General features: G+C 42.3%; 3 protein-coding genes across 7 annotated transcripts; 1 reads left to right on the top strand and 2 right to left on the bottom strand.

The window, feature by feature from the left end:
• Window positions 1-560: 560 nt before the first annotated feature.
• acad8 (acyl-CoA dehydrogenase family, member 8) lies at window positions 561-5,004 on the bottom strand. Of its 2 annotated transcripts, XM_058079801.2 has the most exons (12): window positions 4,767-5,004; window positions 4,512-4,666; window positions 3,832-3,932; window positions 3,538-3,707; window positions 2,968-3,077; window positions 2,814-2,890; window positions 2,608-2,745; window positions 2,361-2,496; window positions 1,322-1,419; window positions 1,099-1,251; window positions 905-1,007; window positions 561-831 (listed from the first exon to the last, which is right to left on the bottom strand). In XM_058079801.2, exons 2-12 carry the CDS (start codon window positions 4,624-4,626, stop codon window positions 776-778), a joined length of 1,257 nt encoding a protein of 418 aa, XP_057935784.2. In that variant the 5' UTR covers window positions 4,627-4,666; window positions 4,767-5,004; the 3' UTR covers window positions 561-775. The 2 variants fall into 2 exon arrangements, with proteins under 2 accessions (XP_057935784.2, XP_078648994.1); XM_078792868.1 differs by having other exon boundaries at window positions 4,512-5,004.
• On the top strand, window positions 4,714-10,502 carry thyn1 (thymocyte nuclear protein 1). 4 transcript variants are annotated; one of them, XM_058079806.2, is made up of 10 exons: window positions 4,898-5,572; window positions 5,765-5,940; window positions 6,944-7,048; window positions 7,282-8,315; window positions 8,400-8,563; window positions 8,638-8,706; window positions 8,840-8,932; window positions 9,007-9,102; window positions 9,838-9,988; window positions 10,382-10,502. In XM_058079806.2, the coding sequence occupies exons 4-10, from the start codon at window positions 8,267-8,269 to the stop codon at window positions 10,426-10,428; spliced, it is 669 nt and encodes a 222-aa protein (XP_057935789.2). In that variant the 5' UTR covers window positions 4,898-5,572; window positions 5,765-5,940; window positions 6,944-7,048; window positions 7,282-8,266; the 3' UTR covers window positions 10,429-10,502. The 4 variants fall into 4 exon arrangements, with proteins under 4 accessions (XP_057935792.2, XP_057935787.2, XP_057935789.2 ...); XM_058079808.2 differs by having other exon boundaries at window positions 6,958-7,048; XM_058079809.2 differs by lacking the exons at window positions 4,898-5,572; window positions 5,765-5,940; window positions 6,944-7,048 and adding an exon at window positions 4,714-4,881 and having other exon boundaries at window positions 8,260-8,315.
• Window positions 10,490-15,229, bottom strand: vps26b (VPS26, retromer complex component B). Its single transcript, XM_058079802.2, has 6 exons — window positions 14,548-15,229; window positions 13,859-14,015; window positions 13,459-13,623; window positions 13,015-13,190; window positions 11,939-12,081; window positions 10,490-11,255 (listed from the first exon to the last, which is right to left on the bottom strand). Exons 1-6 carry the CDS (start codon window positions 14,768-14,770, stop codon window positions 11,118-11,120), a joined length of 1,002 nt encoding a protein of 333 aa, XP_057935785.1. The 5' UTR covers window positions 14,771-15,229; the 3' UTR covers window positions 10,490-11,117.
• Window positions 15,230-15,525: the final 296 nt, after the last annotated feature.

Below are 15,525 nucleotides of genomic sequence, written 5' to 3' on the forward strand. Positions count from 1 at the left end.
GTACAATTCAGGTTTTTGTAAAGAAACGATGGTGGTGGTTTATTCTGATTTAAAAGTCAGTACGCTTCTGACATGGGTGAGTTTGTGGATGTGTAACCTGTGATGGTAGATGGAATGTAACCAAAAAGATGAAAAATAGCTGTTTTTGGACTACTTGTTGGTGCTTGGTGATTCATGACATGGTTGGATGAGGGGGACATCCCATAATGTCCTGCTTTCTGCTGGCTGACGGCCTTGTTTGTATAGTGGAATTTATGCTGGCTGCTAGGAGGAATTCTAAAATAAAAATAATAATTGTGTTATTTATAAATGTAGCATTTTAAATACAGTTTTTGACTTGGCAGTTTTTTCCAATAAAAGTGTTTTATTATTATCGCATCACGGATCATATTTATTACCCACACAATGGTGGTGTTGACAAAATTTAGAGCAGCATTTTCATTACATTTTTTAGTACGGCAGGAGGAGCATTTTGTGAATGTTCTAAACTCCAGTTTCCGTACCTGCGATGTCATGTTTTCAGATAGCAAAATGAGTTAAAACGGAATCAACAGCGTCTCTGAATGAAAAAGGAGATTTTATTTGGAGTGTTACACACTAAAAATATGTCATGGGGTAAAATACAGTAACAGCATAACCGTAAGTGGAAGGCCACCTCAGGTCACCAATATGCGTCCAGTCCTGTGATGCAAAACAGGACTTGGCCTGAGGAGCAGCAGCAGCAGCACAAGACAAACGTGACGGTCACCTTTGATCAAGAAGCAGGAAGGACTTGTCAAGATTCTGTCAGGAGACTGCGTGAAATGATCATCCTCATCACCTCGTTTGTTCCTGAAGCCAAGAATGAGGAGGAAATGAAGAGTGACATCACACGCGAGGGGTCACTGAGGGACGGGCCACTGACCTTCTAAGATCTGATGAACACGGATGTCGCGCAGAAACTGCTGCACGGCGTAGTCTTTGAGGTAGCCATAGCCGCCGTGCATCTGGAGAGCCTGGTTGCAGATCTGAGCAAAACAACGAGGCTAACTAAACGAGGGCCGAGTCCAACTACGCAAACCAAAAGGTTAAAAGACACCATGTTTACTGATGACTCACATTGAAGCACTCATCGGTAGCAAAGAGCTTGGCCATGGAGCACAGCGCCACTGCGTCAGGCCGGGCCTCCTGAAGCGCCACCGCAGCTTCCCGTACCAAAAGACGGGACGCCACCAATCTGGTGGCCATTTCTGCTAGTTTGAACTGTAGAAACTACACACAGCACACAGACTGTTTTAATGACGGGGAGGATTACACGCAGCATCGGGCCTGCCTGCCTGACCTGGTTGTTGGACAGCGTCTCACCAAACTGCTTCCGCACCAACAGGTGATCCCGGGCGAGCTGGATGGACGCATGGGCGGCACCCAGGGAACAGGATGCTGTTTTGGGAAAACATGCAAGGTTTCATTCAATTGGCTGCAATATATGAAAATATATTATATAATAACCCTTGTGAGGATAAGCGGTAGAAAATGAATGAATGAATGAATATCAAAAAATGTGATACTATGTGGACAAAATACTATGAGAAGAGTTTTATGAGTTAGTTGAAATATTGCAAAAATAATTGTATAATAAATACTATCATTTTTATAATATTAGTATTACACTTTTCTTATAGTATTTTGTTCACATAGTACCACTTTTTTCATATATTTCAGCTTATAGATCTAATTTTGCAAAATATTGACTGCTTTTTTAATTTTACTTACAGTATTCACTTAAAACCCCAAGATTTTATAATAAGTAAATAATTATTTCCAATTATTAGAAGAATTATCATATGAGAATAAAGATGAAATACTATAATTTCAGAAGAATATAATTAGAAGTTGTAATATTTATATTACAACATTATGCAGATGAAGTAATATAATAAAAGGACTCAACTATAATAATAAATAGTCAGAATTTTATGACAATAACGTTTAAGTATTACAAGAATTATTAGAAAAAACGCTGTAAATTAGGAAAATAAAATTCTAGGAATAACACTAATTTAATTTGAATGAAAGAATAAAGCTGATATATTACAAGACCAATGTTATCAATTATCAGACAAAACGTGAGCAAATTATTCTTATTTTGTTATGAATGATGCCATAATTTAAGGAAAATGTGTTGTAATTTGCAAGAATAAATTTAAATTTTACAAACAAATGCTGTCAATCATGAGAAACTAATAAGAATATGATGTCTTATGAGAATATAGTTGTAATATCACTGTTTTTTCTGGAAGTGTGGCTCTATTTCAATAACTAGATTTACTGACTTTTAACAGAATGCTTTTAACAGAATAGATACGATAGATTTGTCTCACCGATATTAATCCTGCCTCCATTCAGGCCTTTCATGGCGATGATGAAGCCTTGCCCCTCCTCGCCGAGCCGATTGCTCACAGGAACAGCACAGTCCTCCAATATAACCGCCCTGGTTGGCTGGGAGTTCCAGCCCACCTGAGAAAGATGCTCAACGTCAACTTCAACGAGTGTGACTTTATCCTGACACCTAGTGGTCACCTGTAGCGGTGCAACATAATTGCATCAAAGTCCTTCAAACGGTTTCACCTTTTTTTCCTTTTTGCCAAAACTGAGGCCCGGTGTTCCCTTCTCCACCACCAGACAGGAGATGCCTTTAGGACCTGTGCCGCCTGTGCGGCACATCACAACATAAACGTCCGTGTCTCCTCCTCCACTGATGAAGGCCTGCCATGATGACAGATCCCCATTCAACGTGTTTCTGTTCTTTTAACTGCAGTGCAGTGTGCAAGTACCTTTGAACCATTCAGGATGTAATGGTCACCTTTGCGCTGTGCACTGGTCAGGAGGGACGCAGCATCACTTCCACTGCCTGACATCAACATGGCATCATCAGGAAATATGTTCCAGGGAATATTTGCAGGAAGTAGAGTAGTTCAAGACACTGACCGGGTTCGGTGAGACAGTAAGAAGCAAACTTCTCCATTGAACAAAGTTCAGGACAGAACCTCTGTCTCTGCTCAGCGTTGCCGAAGGTGTCAATCATCCAGGCACACATGCTGAAAATTGCAATCATCAGAAATACACAAAATTAGTTCATTAACAGTTTGGAGGAAAGGTATGGATAATTCTAGACTAAAATTCTAAAATTAAAAAAATGTATTTGAAAAAAATGTGAAAAAAACAATTTTAATTGTATTATACAATATAAAAAAATATTGAATAATATAATACAATAATATATACTACATTAATAAGAAAAATGTTATATTTTTATAGTAAAAGGGAGAGTAATCAATCGTTTATTTCTTATTTATACATTTAATATTTTCGTAGAGCATAGAAAACCTGTTTACGAACTTCTAAATACGGATTTTAACATTATTAGAGCCCTCTTGACATGAAATAACACCCCTATAGTCACCTTTACACTCCATTACCCGCTATAGTAAACATACTCAGACAAAATAAGCCATTTAAGACATAATTAAGACTTGTGTGTGTGTAACATTTTCATACTTGTGAATACTGATGTACGCTGTGGTGCTGACGCATCCGGTGGACAAGGCCTCAAAGATGACCGACGTGTCAAGCCGAGACAGGCCTGATCCCCCCACATCAGGCTGAACATAGATGCCGCCGAAGCCCAATTGGGCTGCCCGCCGCATCGTCTCTACTGGAAAGACTTCCTGAAGCACACACACACACTCATAACACACTTAACAGCCATTATTCTATATGGTTTATTATTCAATATGGTGCATGTGTGATTATATTGATATCCTCTAAGGTGGTTTGTGTCATGGAGCTTACCTTCTGGTCCCACTCGGCCATGTGTGGAGCCATCTCATTGGCTGCAAAGTCAAAGGCTACCTTTTGGAACTCTTTCTGTTCATCTGTGAGTCCGTGAGAAGCTGTTGCACAAGTGCATGACAATTAACTGCAATTTAGGGATCATTTGTAACTTGTAAAGCAAGTAACTAAAATGGTACTAAATTGAACTAAAATAGTGACACCAAGAGTAGTATCAGTATCCAATTCATTCTAGAATTTTTGGAATGGAAAGATTATTGATGTTTTTCTACTTTTTTATTGTTTACAAACTCAGGGCCACATGGAACATGTAGTAATAAAAAGCAATCGGTTACGGCAATACTGGTCATGCAACTTGCTAGCAGTAGCAAAAACTACAGTACCGAGAACCCTAGTTTCCCTGACACGTCACATGACTTGCGCGAGGAGCGAAAAAAGAGGCGGTGTTAGTGAGGGGTGTGCGGCTCTCTGCCCAATGACTGCGGCCCGTCTTACAGTCATGGCAGTTTATTTAAATATAGTCTGTGTTGGGGTCTTTTTGACAGTAAAGAGGTGCTTGGTTAGTGTGCCGATGTGCAAAAGGAGTCACAAGACACTACAGTAATTTGGTGTGTGTCGCTGTTTTCATGACTTGTATCGCCTGTCGTGTTCACCTTTGTGTTCCTCCTAAGAGTACTTACGGTCGACACATGAAGCTATTCCTCGTCTCTGTGTACTTCTGCTGAAGAATAAACGGTGGCTTTTACAGATGTTATTCTTCAGCCTGGTGACTCTCGACAGACAGGCCGCCGCCATGTTTTCCTACTCAAAAGTATGTCCAGTCGCTGCCTTGGGGCTGTTGGATGTATGAGTAGTATTAGCTGCAACGGGTGGAGCAACTGAGTGTGCACTGCGAGTTTAACGAAGGGAGGCGCTGGTGACTAAATCGAACTCACAGTCTACTGACGTCATTTGCGCGGTCCTGTTGGTAATGGTTGCTTGTTTGGAGTTCAACCACAGTCTTCTTCGGTGTTTCCTTCCTCGTTGACGGACCGCAGCATCTCAAATCTGGTAAGCTTATTGGCAAAGCCACCTTGACACTTGTACGAATTTTCACCTGCGCGCTAGCACTAGCTTGAACTTTCACAAACGATACGGGCGGTGTGTATCAAAGCGTGCCTTGTGTGTTGTCACGTATTGGTTGCGTAGTTATGACACGATGAGCTCCCCCACAGTTTGCGCACGGCACAGACACTATGCGCGCCACACGAGCTCGACATTCATTGGGAACGCATACTTCACGCATCGTTGGCGTACCAATCAGCGACGCCGGAGCACTCCGCAACGCGTAAATGTGTGCATAGTACGGCCATTTCCTAAGTCGTCAGCGAACAATACTGCTATAAGATGTCGAGGAGAGCAAGGCCAGAAGTGCCTGAACTTAAAGAAGAGCCCAGCCAAGAAATCGAGACAGAAGCAGAGTGGGAAGTTGCAGAGAGCTATATTCCTCCCCTATCCCCATCCACAAGCGATGATGTCCCAACACATAAAGATCCCCACAGACAACAGAAAAAAAGGATCAGAGTCAGCAAGAAAGATATACCGGACTACAAATGGACTGAGGAGGGAAGCAAGAAGCTGGCCGGATTCGTTAAGCAGCACCCTCAGCTGTTCGACAAGAGGCAGAAGGATTGGCTTAATGTGACTGCAAAGACCCAATTATGGGCAATAGCTGGGGAAGAACAGGACCCTCCTGCTACTGGTATGTATGCGTTTTTGTATACTTCCCTAGTTACCCTTTTCCTCAACAAATTCCTGACATATTTTGAATGAATTTATGCCATTTAACGCTTTATTTCTGTTCTTGTCGGTGCATTATTCAAGACCTTGTACTTGTCTAAAGTCATGATGTTATCCTATTATATTTAATAGCATCTTCCTTTTCATGCTGTAGATGCCCAGTGCAAGAAGCACTACGAAAACATGCGCACCAGGGTGGGGAAGATCCTCAAGAGAGAAAAAAGTAGGTCAAGGCCAGCAGACAGAAGTGTGAGGGATGAAGAAATAATGGACACCTGGACGTTCCTCATCCAACACATAGTTCGGGGGAACACCCAACCCAATGAGGAGGTTAGTATAAAGTTCATTAATTAATAAATCATTTAGTGGTAAGTAATTTTATTTTCCTAATTTAAAATGGCTAAATGAAATAAAATACAAATATAAGATTCTGTGAATGATATGTAGTATTTTACTATTGTGTCAGTAGTATTACGGTAACAGGGTTCCCCCAAGGATTTTTGAAGCTGCGGCTGTGCCTTTTTCAAATACTTTTATTAGTTATTTTTTATGATTTTATTGGCTTTATGGTGAACTCTTCAAAATCCGCCGGTCAGCAGCTACTGCTACATGTCTAGAGGGCTCTAATAATCTACTAAAACGTATCTACCCATTCTACGCTACACAAATATTCCATTTATAAAGATGTAATCCTATTTTGTCACAGTCGTGTTTGAAGCCAATTAACTGTGATACACTTTCCCTTCAAATGTTATTAGCATGGCTGTCAAAAATAGCCCGGTAACTCATTTATTTCGTGAATCACTGTTGTTGTGTCATTAACGCTTCTTGCGCACCACAGCATGCATGCCTCTCTCTGTTGTGACGGCAGATGGAGTTTTCCACGGTGGGAAACACACACATGCACCCTCAACCCTCACACTGTCACACCGAGTCTGACACTCTTATAACTGAACAGCAGTACAATTCCAACACCATATACTGTATGCATCTCCAACTCACACATGTCTCTAGGCCATCCATCCTGGGAACGACATTCTCATTGCAAGCATGCGATTCGGGACCCTCCAAAAATCCACAAAACGGCTTTATAATGCGTGCGTATGTGCGTAAATAAACAGTTAGCAATTTGCCACGTTTAAGTATTGCTGAAAATACACTGGAAACAAGTAAATCTACCTGAAGTAACGTGGTGTCTTTGAACGCAACCCCCCATTGCTCATGTAAGAAGGTGTGATTCAAATGTTCTGCCACTAGTGTTGGACAAATAGAAATCTTACCTACATTCAATTTGTGGTTGCATTTAATTTTCACTGTTTTCTTCATTTTTCAGTTTTCTCTTCCAAGGTTGGCAATGGCAAGTGAGGAGGAAGATGACGACTTGTCATCGACTGGTGGCGAAGTGGTACCCGTTTGCTGGAAGAGGAGGAGGAGGATGGTAAGCTAAAGAAAATCCAGGCCTTTGTCTTATGCATCATATCGAGCCGCTATATTTGCCGTACCGTCAAGTGTTGCAGCTAGTCCGGGAAGAATATATGGGGGTGAGAATATCAAGTCTAATTTGGTTTCTGGGTTGCATCCTTTTTTGTGGCTAAAAGTTGATGAAAGTCTGACAGATTGCTGAAAGCCTTCTGACATTCTCTACGTGGTTTTGTCGTTTCTCTGCTTTAGATATTCTCCAAAGCGGAAGCTGTGCGCCAAACCCCCGCTCTCTCTGGGCACAGCAGGATAGTGCATGACTTCGCCTGTCTCCTGGAAGGACACATGCTTACCATCCCGGAGAGCTCCTGGCACAACTTCCAGATCGAGTGTCTGAACTTAGTTCAAAAGTTCAAGCAGCCGCAGCCCCCAGAGCCACAGCAGCAAGTTTCATCTTTCTACTCTCTCTTCTTTGGCCGACTCTTTTGGCATTCTCTCCGGATCTTCAGCAAGTAGTCCTCGTACTGAAGCTGCAGCTTCTTTTCGGCAATGAGCTTCTTTGGAGTTCAACATCTTGGGGGTCCTTTGCAAATACAGGAATTGAAAAAGCCGGGGAAGTAAGCGGCACCAAAAGATGCCACGACCACTTCACTGATTCGGGAGGCGGTGTTGACAATGCAGATCCACGCGGGAACGATGCACATCATGCGTACTGTTGTACACCAGACGTAAATAGTATTTGTCTTAGTTGTAAAGAAGTCACACGGTATTGCGGTCGTAACATATGCACAACTAATCTTGGCGCTTTAGGGCGTACCATCCACCACGGCGAATTTCGTAATCATTCATTCATTCATTTTCTACTGCGTATCCTCATGTTTTGGCAAAAGTAACAGCAGTATTGCTATTAAAGCTGGTATGCTTCATTGTTTATGAAGTATGCAGGTAATGTATGCGGCCAATCAAAACTTGGGTGTTAAAGGGGATTATGCTCATTTCCATCTCTTCGTATTGAGTTGTGGACTCCTATAGAGCAGCTAGACACGTTAACCAGCACAGAAAGCTTTCTAGATCTTCCAGAATCTGCACCTATTGCAGATGTATTTTATTGGACTTCCAAAATGGTCTGTTTGAATTTCTTCCACCCACGGCTCAGGCACACTCACTCCGCTGTGCTCCCAAGCACTCCCAAATACACCATTACTACACCATTCTCTGTTTCTTTTCTAGAAAGGTGATGCCTCCAAAGAAAAAAGCCAGAGGGCGTAAAAGAACAGTCAATTCCGGTAAGGGATTGAATCACTCCATCACTCCAACTCCATTTTGTTTGCTATGCTTAAAAGTGACGGGTACGGCCCGCAATACCACAGGTGAGGATGCTGAAAATGTTGAAGACTCTCCTCCCAAGACGACAGTCGGCCGCAAGAGAAAGACTTCTGCGGGGTCTTCCAGTGAGAAAGTCGCTGAGCAGCCCTGTCACTGGCTCATGAAGTCTGAACCTGAGAGTCGCTTTGAGAATGGCATTGACGTCAAGGTACACTACGACATATAGAGTAACCCGTCACACTGCTGCTGCAGATCTCTGGTGTGTTTGTATTCTTCCTGCAGTTTGGGATTGAGGATCTGAAGGCTTTGCCGGATCAGACCGGCTGCTGGGACGGCGTCCGCAACTATCAGGTACTGTCAGGCAACCAAAAACAGACTTTTGTGATCAAGAGATTATCTCCGCTCTTGTATAATACTGCAAAAAAGCTCTCTCTTTTTTTTTTTTTTTTGTAAAACCATTTTTTTCTTCCTTCTTTATGGTCAGGCACGCAACTTCATGCGTCAGATGAAAGCAGGACAGTTGGCTTTCTTTTATCACAGCAACTGCAAAGAGCCTGGCATAGCAGGAATCATGAAAGTAAGAGCACAGAGTCTCCTGGTGAGGCCAAACCTGTTATTGAGCCTCACATCGAACATCATTGCTTTCTCCAGATAGTCAAGGAATCGTACGTGGACCACACTCAGTTTGACAAGACAGATGTTCATTTCGACGCCGGCAGCAAGCCAGACAACCCAAAGTGGAGCATGGTAAGATACGTCTGCAACAAGCCAGCACTCAGTAAACATTTGAAAGGTGGTATTTTCTGGACTAGAGGTTGCTCCAGAGTACAAGTTGCACCAGCCAAAAATGCACAATAAATGGGGGAAAAAACAAAAAGACCAAAAAGATACATTTCATCTTGAAAGGCAAGATAAAGTATCACCTTCAAAAATCGAACAAGCTCCTGAAATGTTTACATTTTTTTCCTTCACTCTTCATTTTGCTGAGGACATCAAAATTGAAGCCTCATCTGTGAATTAATGCTGTTGAAAACGTGGATTCATAAAAATATATTGCCTTGGAGAATATTCTAAAGATAAGGATGCAACTTGCTGCCTCTTTTTTGAAATAACATTCAAATTAGATTAAACGGTTATAATTGTATAATATATTGTCCGCATTGAAATGATTTCAAATACAGAAAGACAGACAGAATACTTTATTAATCCTTTTAAGTTTAAAGTATAAAGTTTTGTTCTAAGCTGCTGCTGCTCAATCAGAAAGATTATTTAGTGTCTTTAGAAAATTGTTCATGCAGTTAATAATCATGAAATATGGGACTTGGTTTTTGTGATTCAGAACAAAATGATGAAAAACATCCAGCCCTTTTATTTATGAAGTATGTATACTGTATAGTAGAAATCAGAGGAAAGTACTGGAAAGTACTAGAAAACATAGCAAGTATTATGAAGTTGGATGACGTGTCGGCCTTTCTGACTCAGGTTGACGTGCAGTACCAAAGAATGATGAAGCGTTTCCTTCCTCTGGCCGAGCTCAAAAAGTACCACCTGATGCACCGTGCCAAAGGGGGACCTCTGAAGGACATGACGCTCTTCACGGGGGCCAGACTGTCAGTCCAGCCTCTTACCACTGGTAATTGACTTTAATGCTGTGTACAGTCGTGGCCAAAAGTTCTGGGAGGCACAGCCAGCCCCCCCCCCCACCATATGGGGGTCCTGGGTGAGATTTTATATGCCGCCCCTTTCCATCAGCAAGTTCCATACGCTTAGCCTACATACTGTATATGTATATATGGAAATATATGGTTGAGTTTATAGTAAGGACACATTTTCATAGAATTAAACATGAATATTTTCCTGATTTCGTGGCGCCCCCTGGTGGCTGCGATCCCCTTTAACTTGGCAAAGTTCATGAAGCACAGTCCGCTCCCAAAATCTTTGACCATGACCGTTTGTGCTACAAGTTTATGATTTGGAAACTTGATATCAAAATATAGTTGCAAACGTTGTTTTTTTCCCCTTGCAGATGAATTTGACTTTGTTCTGAGTTTGGAGGACCAAGAACCGCTGTGACGATTTGGACCACACTTTAATGGATATTATTTGTTCAGTCATTTCAACTGTTTGAAAGAAACATTGCAATACAACTTTTTTGTCAGTTGGCATCAATTTATTTGACAATTGGGGACAATGAATAATTCAAGCATTTTGCAAAAGATATAGATATTTCTACTGTAAGTCTTCTCTGGTTAAAATATTCAAAATCATGTTTTAAAAGGCGGGATAACTTTGCTTGACACACACAAGTGTCTACAAAAACAAAAGACTGGTCAGCACAAACAATTTGACATGGCGGCTTGGAATGCTGAGATCACGTGACACAAACTGCTCATATTTACAGACGCTCGGGGCGTCCCTCCGCCGCCCCACGGTGCATTTCACATTACCTTCCAATGCTGTTAGGAATGAGTTTGTTTCAACTGGAATGTTGCTTGTTGAAGCCGCAAAAGCGTTATAGGAATACACGGACTGGCATTAGCTTGAACATCGGCAAGGTTGAACACAGGTGATTTAGTCAGATTCCCCTCAAGAAAGAAGAACAAAAAAGCGTTATCAAGGAAGGATGAGACCAGCAGCCTGAAGTCATTTTGGAATGCTCCATTTTTCATAGTCCACGCTGGAGGTCAGCCTCCCTTTTATTCCTCCCTCAGACAGCTGCTTCGCCAGATGTTACACCATGGTCCAGTCTCCTGGAGGCGGTTCTACCCGCTGTCCTCCTTTGCACACTGCTCCAACGCACTCTCTGAAGCTGCCGAGCCCTCGTACCGCTGGGAGGCGATGGCGGCCTGGTGGGACATGCTCTTCCTTACCACGTCTCCTTTCCTCCACAGTGTGATCTCCTGGAAAGCGAAAGGGAAAGCATGAAAGTCCAACTTCATATCTGCAACCAAGCGTCACTCACTGTAAGGCAATCTTAAGTCTTCATCTACTCCTCCTCCTCTTATGCTTCCAATGCCCTTTTCTGCCACTGTGGCTTGTTTGGTTGGGTCTGGTGTGGCCCATCTAACACCTGAAAGCCAGCAGGCTCTCAGGTCTACGTGTTGTAGACAAATATCAAGTGGCCCTTGCATCCTTTCATTTTTCTGTATGTGACCCGTTTTGGAAAAGGTTTGACATTCCCGATATCCTGTTTACGTATGATGTATTGTTAGATCTTGGGAAGGTCCAGCAAGCCATGCTTGTGCTTAAAAAAGACAAATTGTATTTTGGCGAGATGACGACTTAAATTAGCGAAAGAGTGAGTCATCATGCGTCAGCGTGATCTCTCTTGATGGTTGCACATGTGCGTTATGAATTCGGAACTCGTGAGTTAAAAAAAAAAAAATTAAACAAATGTTCTGTGACCCACTTGCCCAGCTGGGCAAATGAAACGCTGATTTTAGCATTTTATCACATGGCAAACATCTTCCTCGTTTGTCCGATTTGTCTCATCGTGGTTCCTGAAGCAGACATGCGCCAAGTGGGACGAATGACAATAAGGTATCTCAAAGCCATACGACAAGATTATTACAGGTTATTCCACCTGCTGTTTGAAATAGCGCCTCTCCTCCTCGTCTATCAGCACCAGGTTCAGGTAGTAGCGCACCGAGAACTTCTTGTTGATGTCTCGCATGGTGGGAGTCAGATCATAGCCGGCCAGAAACAACCGGATGGGAATGGACTCGCCTGAAAAAGATTGCCAGCATGTCAAAGAGGCCTAAACAATTGACATAGTTAATGTACATAGTAATCCCTCATTTTGGTGGTTACTTGGTTCCAGGCCAGACTGTCATCAGTGAATTTCTGAAAAGCGGGATTCCTTCTTCATTAGCTGAGTATTTTCATAGTTATGGGATAGAAAACCTGTTTAGGAGCTACTAAATGTTTTTTTAACATTAGAGCCTTCCAGGCATGCAATAACACCCCTATAGTCATCTGTACATTTGCATTACCCAATATAGTACATTTTGATTAGCATTTTGGCCGCACAGTCAGGACATCGGGAAGATCTGGGTTCATGCGTGTGTGGGTTTTTTTCCAGGTAGTCCAGTTTCTTCCCACATACAAGTTGGGTTAATTGGGGACCAAATTGTCCATAGGTATGAATGTGAGTGTGAATGGTTGTTTGTCTATATGTGCCCTGTGATTGGCTGGCCACCAGTTCACGGTCTACCCTGCCTCTCAGCCAAAGACAGCTGGGATAGGCTCCAGCAACCCTCCATGACCCTAGTGAGGCATAGGTAAGGTAAAGGTATGAATGAATAATAAGTGAGCCAATCTGGTGCTTACCTCACCAATTACTGACACCTAGTGACCAATGTAGAATACTACACTGGTCAATATCAATACAAGTTTGTATTTTAGCTCACTTAGCCATTTTTATTTTGACATAATCCTGGCCTAGCTGACTTTGGATGTGGTGGTATATACGGTACCTGGACTGGTTGCCTGCCAATGAAACGACCACATAAACAACTTAGGGTCTCCAATTAGTCTTTTTGGAATGTGGGAGTATGCAGGACTAGCCGAAAACCTGCACACGCTGATTTGAACCCTGCGTCTTCTGGCTGTAATAATAATAGTCATGGATGAAAATGGAAAGATTGTTGGGACTTTTACCCCTGACCGGTGCGCCATCCATAATCTCGTACTTGGCGATGGTGTCATTTTCGTGGTACACGCTGGGCCCCGTGCCCGTTGTTTCTCGTTTAATGATGTCAATCTCCATGTGCTTTATCTTAATCCTCACAAGCAGGAAGTAGATTTTACCCACAATGACGTCTTTCAGGTGGTATCTGTGTTGGAGGAGGGAAGCATCAAGGAGAAGTGGCTTTAGATTACTCATTTACTAGCCACAATATTAGGTACACCTGCATCTTCAGATCCAATATGAGGGTTTTATGAAATATTCATTGAACAATATTCGTTGTTGTGTCTGCGTCATACAGACCGGGACTATGCAGTCTTGTCGTTACCAGACTACCCCTTCATTTGATTGTGCAGGTGTCCCCAATAAAAGGACCCGTCTTTCACTTAACCGATTAGAACAATTACATTTCTTACTTGGATTTGTTGTATTCAAATTCAATGTGGAGACAATCCTCAATCCCGACTTCCATTTTAATGGAGGAGTTGAGTTCGGGATAAGTGCTCAACGTATGCACCACGATGTCCAACTCCTTGCTGATGTCGTTCAGTCTTCGGATCACGGTCGCACGCAGGAAGTATCTGCAAATGGCAAATCAAAATATGGATACATTTGTGGAAGGTAGATTATTGAGACCTCGTCTAAATTATATCAAGTTGTTTGAAATAAATGAACAGATGATATTGTTTATTTTATGTACTATGCTAAAATTTGGAATACACTACCCAACATGTTCAGTTTACTTGCACAAATATCGCCTGGATTTTACGTATTGAATCGGCAAAATACTGTACAAGGAAGGTTTCAAATGTTTACCTGAGTTTGACATTCTGACCCGTGTAGGACTCGTAGGGTTTTTCCACATGAGTGAACTCAAAGTCAAACGTCTGAGACTGGGTCATCTCGCCAGGCCTTGCCAGGTCTTTCACCAGGGACACAAACTCATGGTGGTTGCCTCTGTCGTAATACAGCTCTGAAAACACAACAGTGCTTTTTTGGGGGGAGGAACAACTGCCTTTAAAAATGATTTGTTGCATTTACTGTATATGATCTGGAGCATTTGCATTTTCATATGAAGAAATTGTGTTGAGGGCCGCATAGTGGTCTAGTGGTTAGCAGTTGATTGAATGGGTTGGTCAGGGTTCTGTAGCAAATAGTCCACCACTGAGTGGTGATGGTGGGTCCTACAGCCAAACCAGTTGGGAACCAGTACACCAGCCTGGCATGCATACTACTACAAGTATGTTTTATTTTACTTTATGCAAGTCTTATTGAACAGGGATTACTTAGAACTGCTGTATGTGGAATTTCCAAAGGAAAAAGTGTGACGTGACCATGTGACCAATGCCTCTGCCTCAGTGCACGTGAATAGAATCCTTACTGTATAGATAGACGGATGTATATGTACTGTATATGATTGCATAATCTTTTCGCGGTCACAAGATTTGCACCAAACTGATGCAATTCATATGCAGCGCGTTGCTTAACGTATTCATTCCACTTACCAATCTGTCCTACAAACTCAATTTTGATCCCCTGGTGCTCCAGTCTTTTGCCGGGGCTCTTCAGCGTGACGTTCACCCTCCCGCTGACAGTCTCCCCATCGTAGAAGAGGAAATATTTGTCTTTCTTGCCGTCCTCCGTCTTGTGTTCAGCCTTCTTCCTCGTCTCAGCGTCGTTGAGCACCACGTCGATTTCAGCACTTTGGCCAAAACTGAAGAAGCTCATTTTGTTTGTTTTTTTTTTGTTGTAAACTCGGTGCTATTTATTACTCGCAGACTACTAATGCAGCAGCACTCCTGCTAAATGCGACCAAGAAAAACAGCTACACTAACACCCGACCGCTTGATATTTCCCCCCCACGCGATTTGAACAGCAGACGATGGGAGTTTATTTGATGCAAAACGTTAGCTGTCCATGCCCATTCGCGCCAATGAAGCGGAAAACTGCAACGCTATTGCTCAACGAAAAACAAAATGTCCATCGACAGAATTCAGATTCTTTTTTTTTAACCCCAGACTCCGGTAAATAAGCTAGCAACGGCGACGGATCGATGTGTTTTGCCTCGGAAATCACATTGGTAATGTGAATATGTACTATTACATGTTTGTTTTCGATAAGAGAATGTCGCGAATGTTGTCAAATATTCAGGAAGTAAGACAGCTGGGTCAGCATTACTGCTTCCGGGTACAGTATAGACGCTACAAAGTAAAAGCATTTCGGAAGAACGGGACGGATATTATTATCTGACCGGAAGTTATATATTAAATCATTCTAACGCAGAAAAAAAACGGAGCAAGAGACAAAAAATAGTCTGCAAAATATTGAAAAGCTGCATTTAAAGTCAAACTGGCTGGTCAAGCGTTAAGCGTTTAAAGCCAAAGCTTTAGCTTAGAACAAGGGTGTCCCGGGGTCGAGGGTCTATTAGGTGGACCACAGCTTGATTTTAATTGTCTCTCTATGGTAGATCTCTGCTTTTTTTC

Source organism: Doryrhamphus excisus, linkage group LG8 (genome assembly GCF_037039965.1).
Source record: "Doryrhamphus excisus strain RoL-2023G ecotype Guam linkage group LG8, RoL_Dexc_Guam_v1.1, whole genome shotgun sequence".
NCBI classification, from domain to species: domain Eukaryota; kingdom Metazoa; phylum Chordata; class Actinopteri; order Syngnathiformes; family Syngnathidae; genus Doryrhamphus; species Doryrhamphus excisus.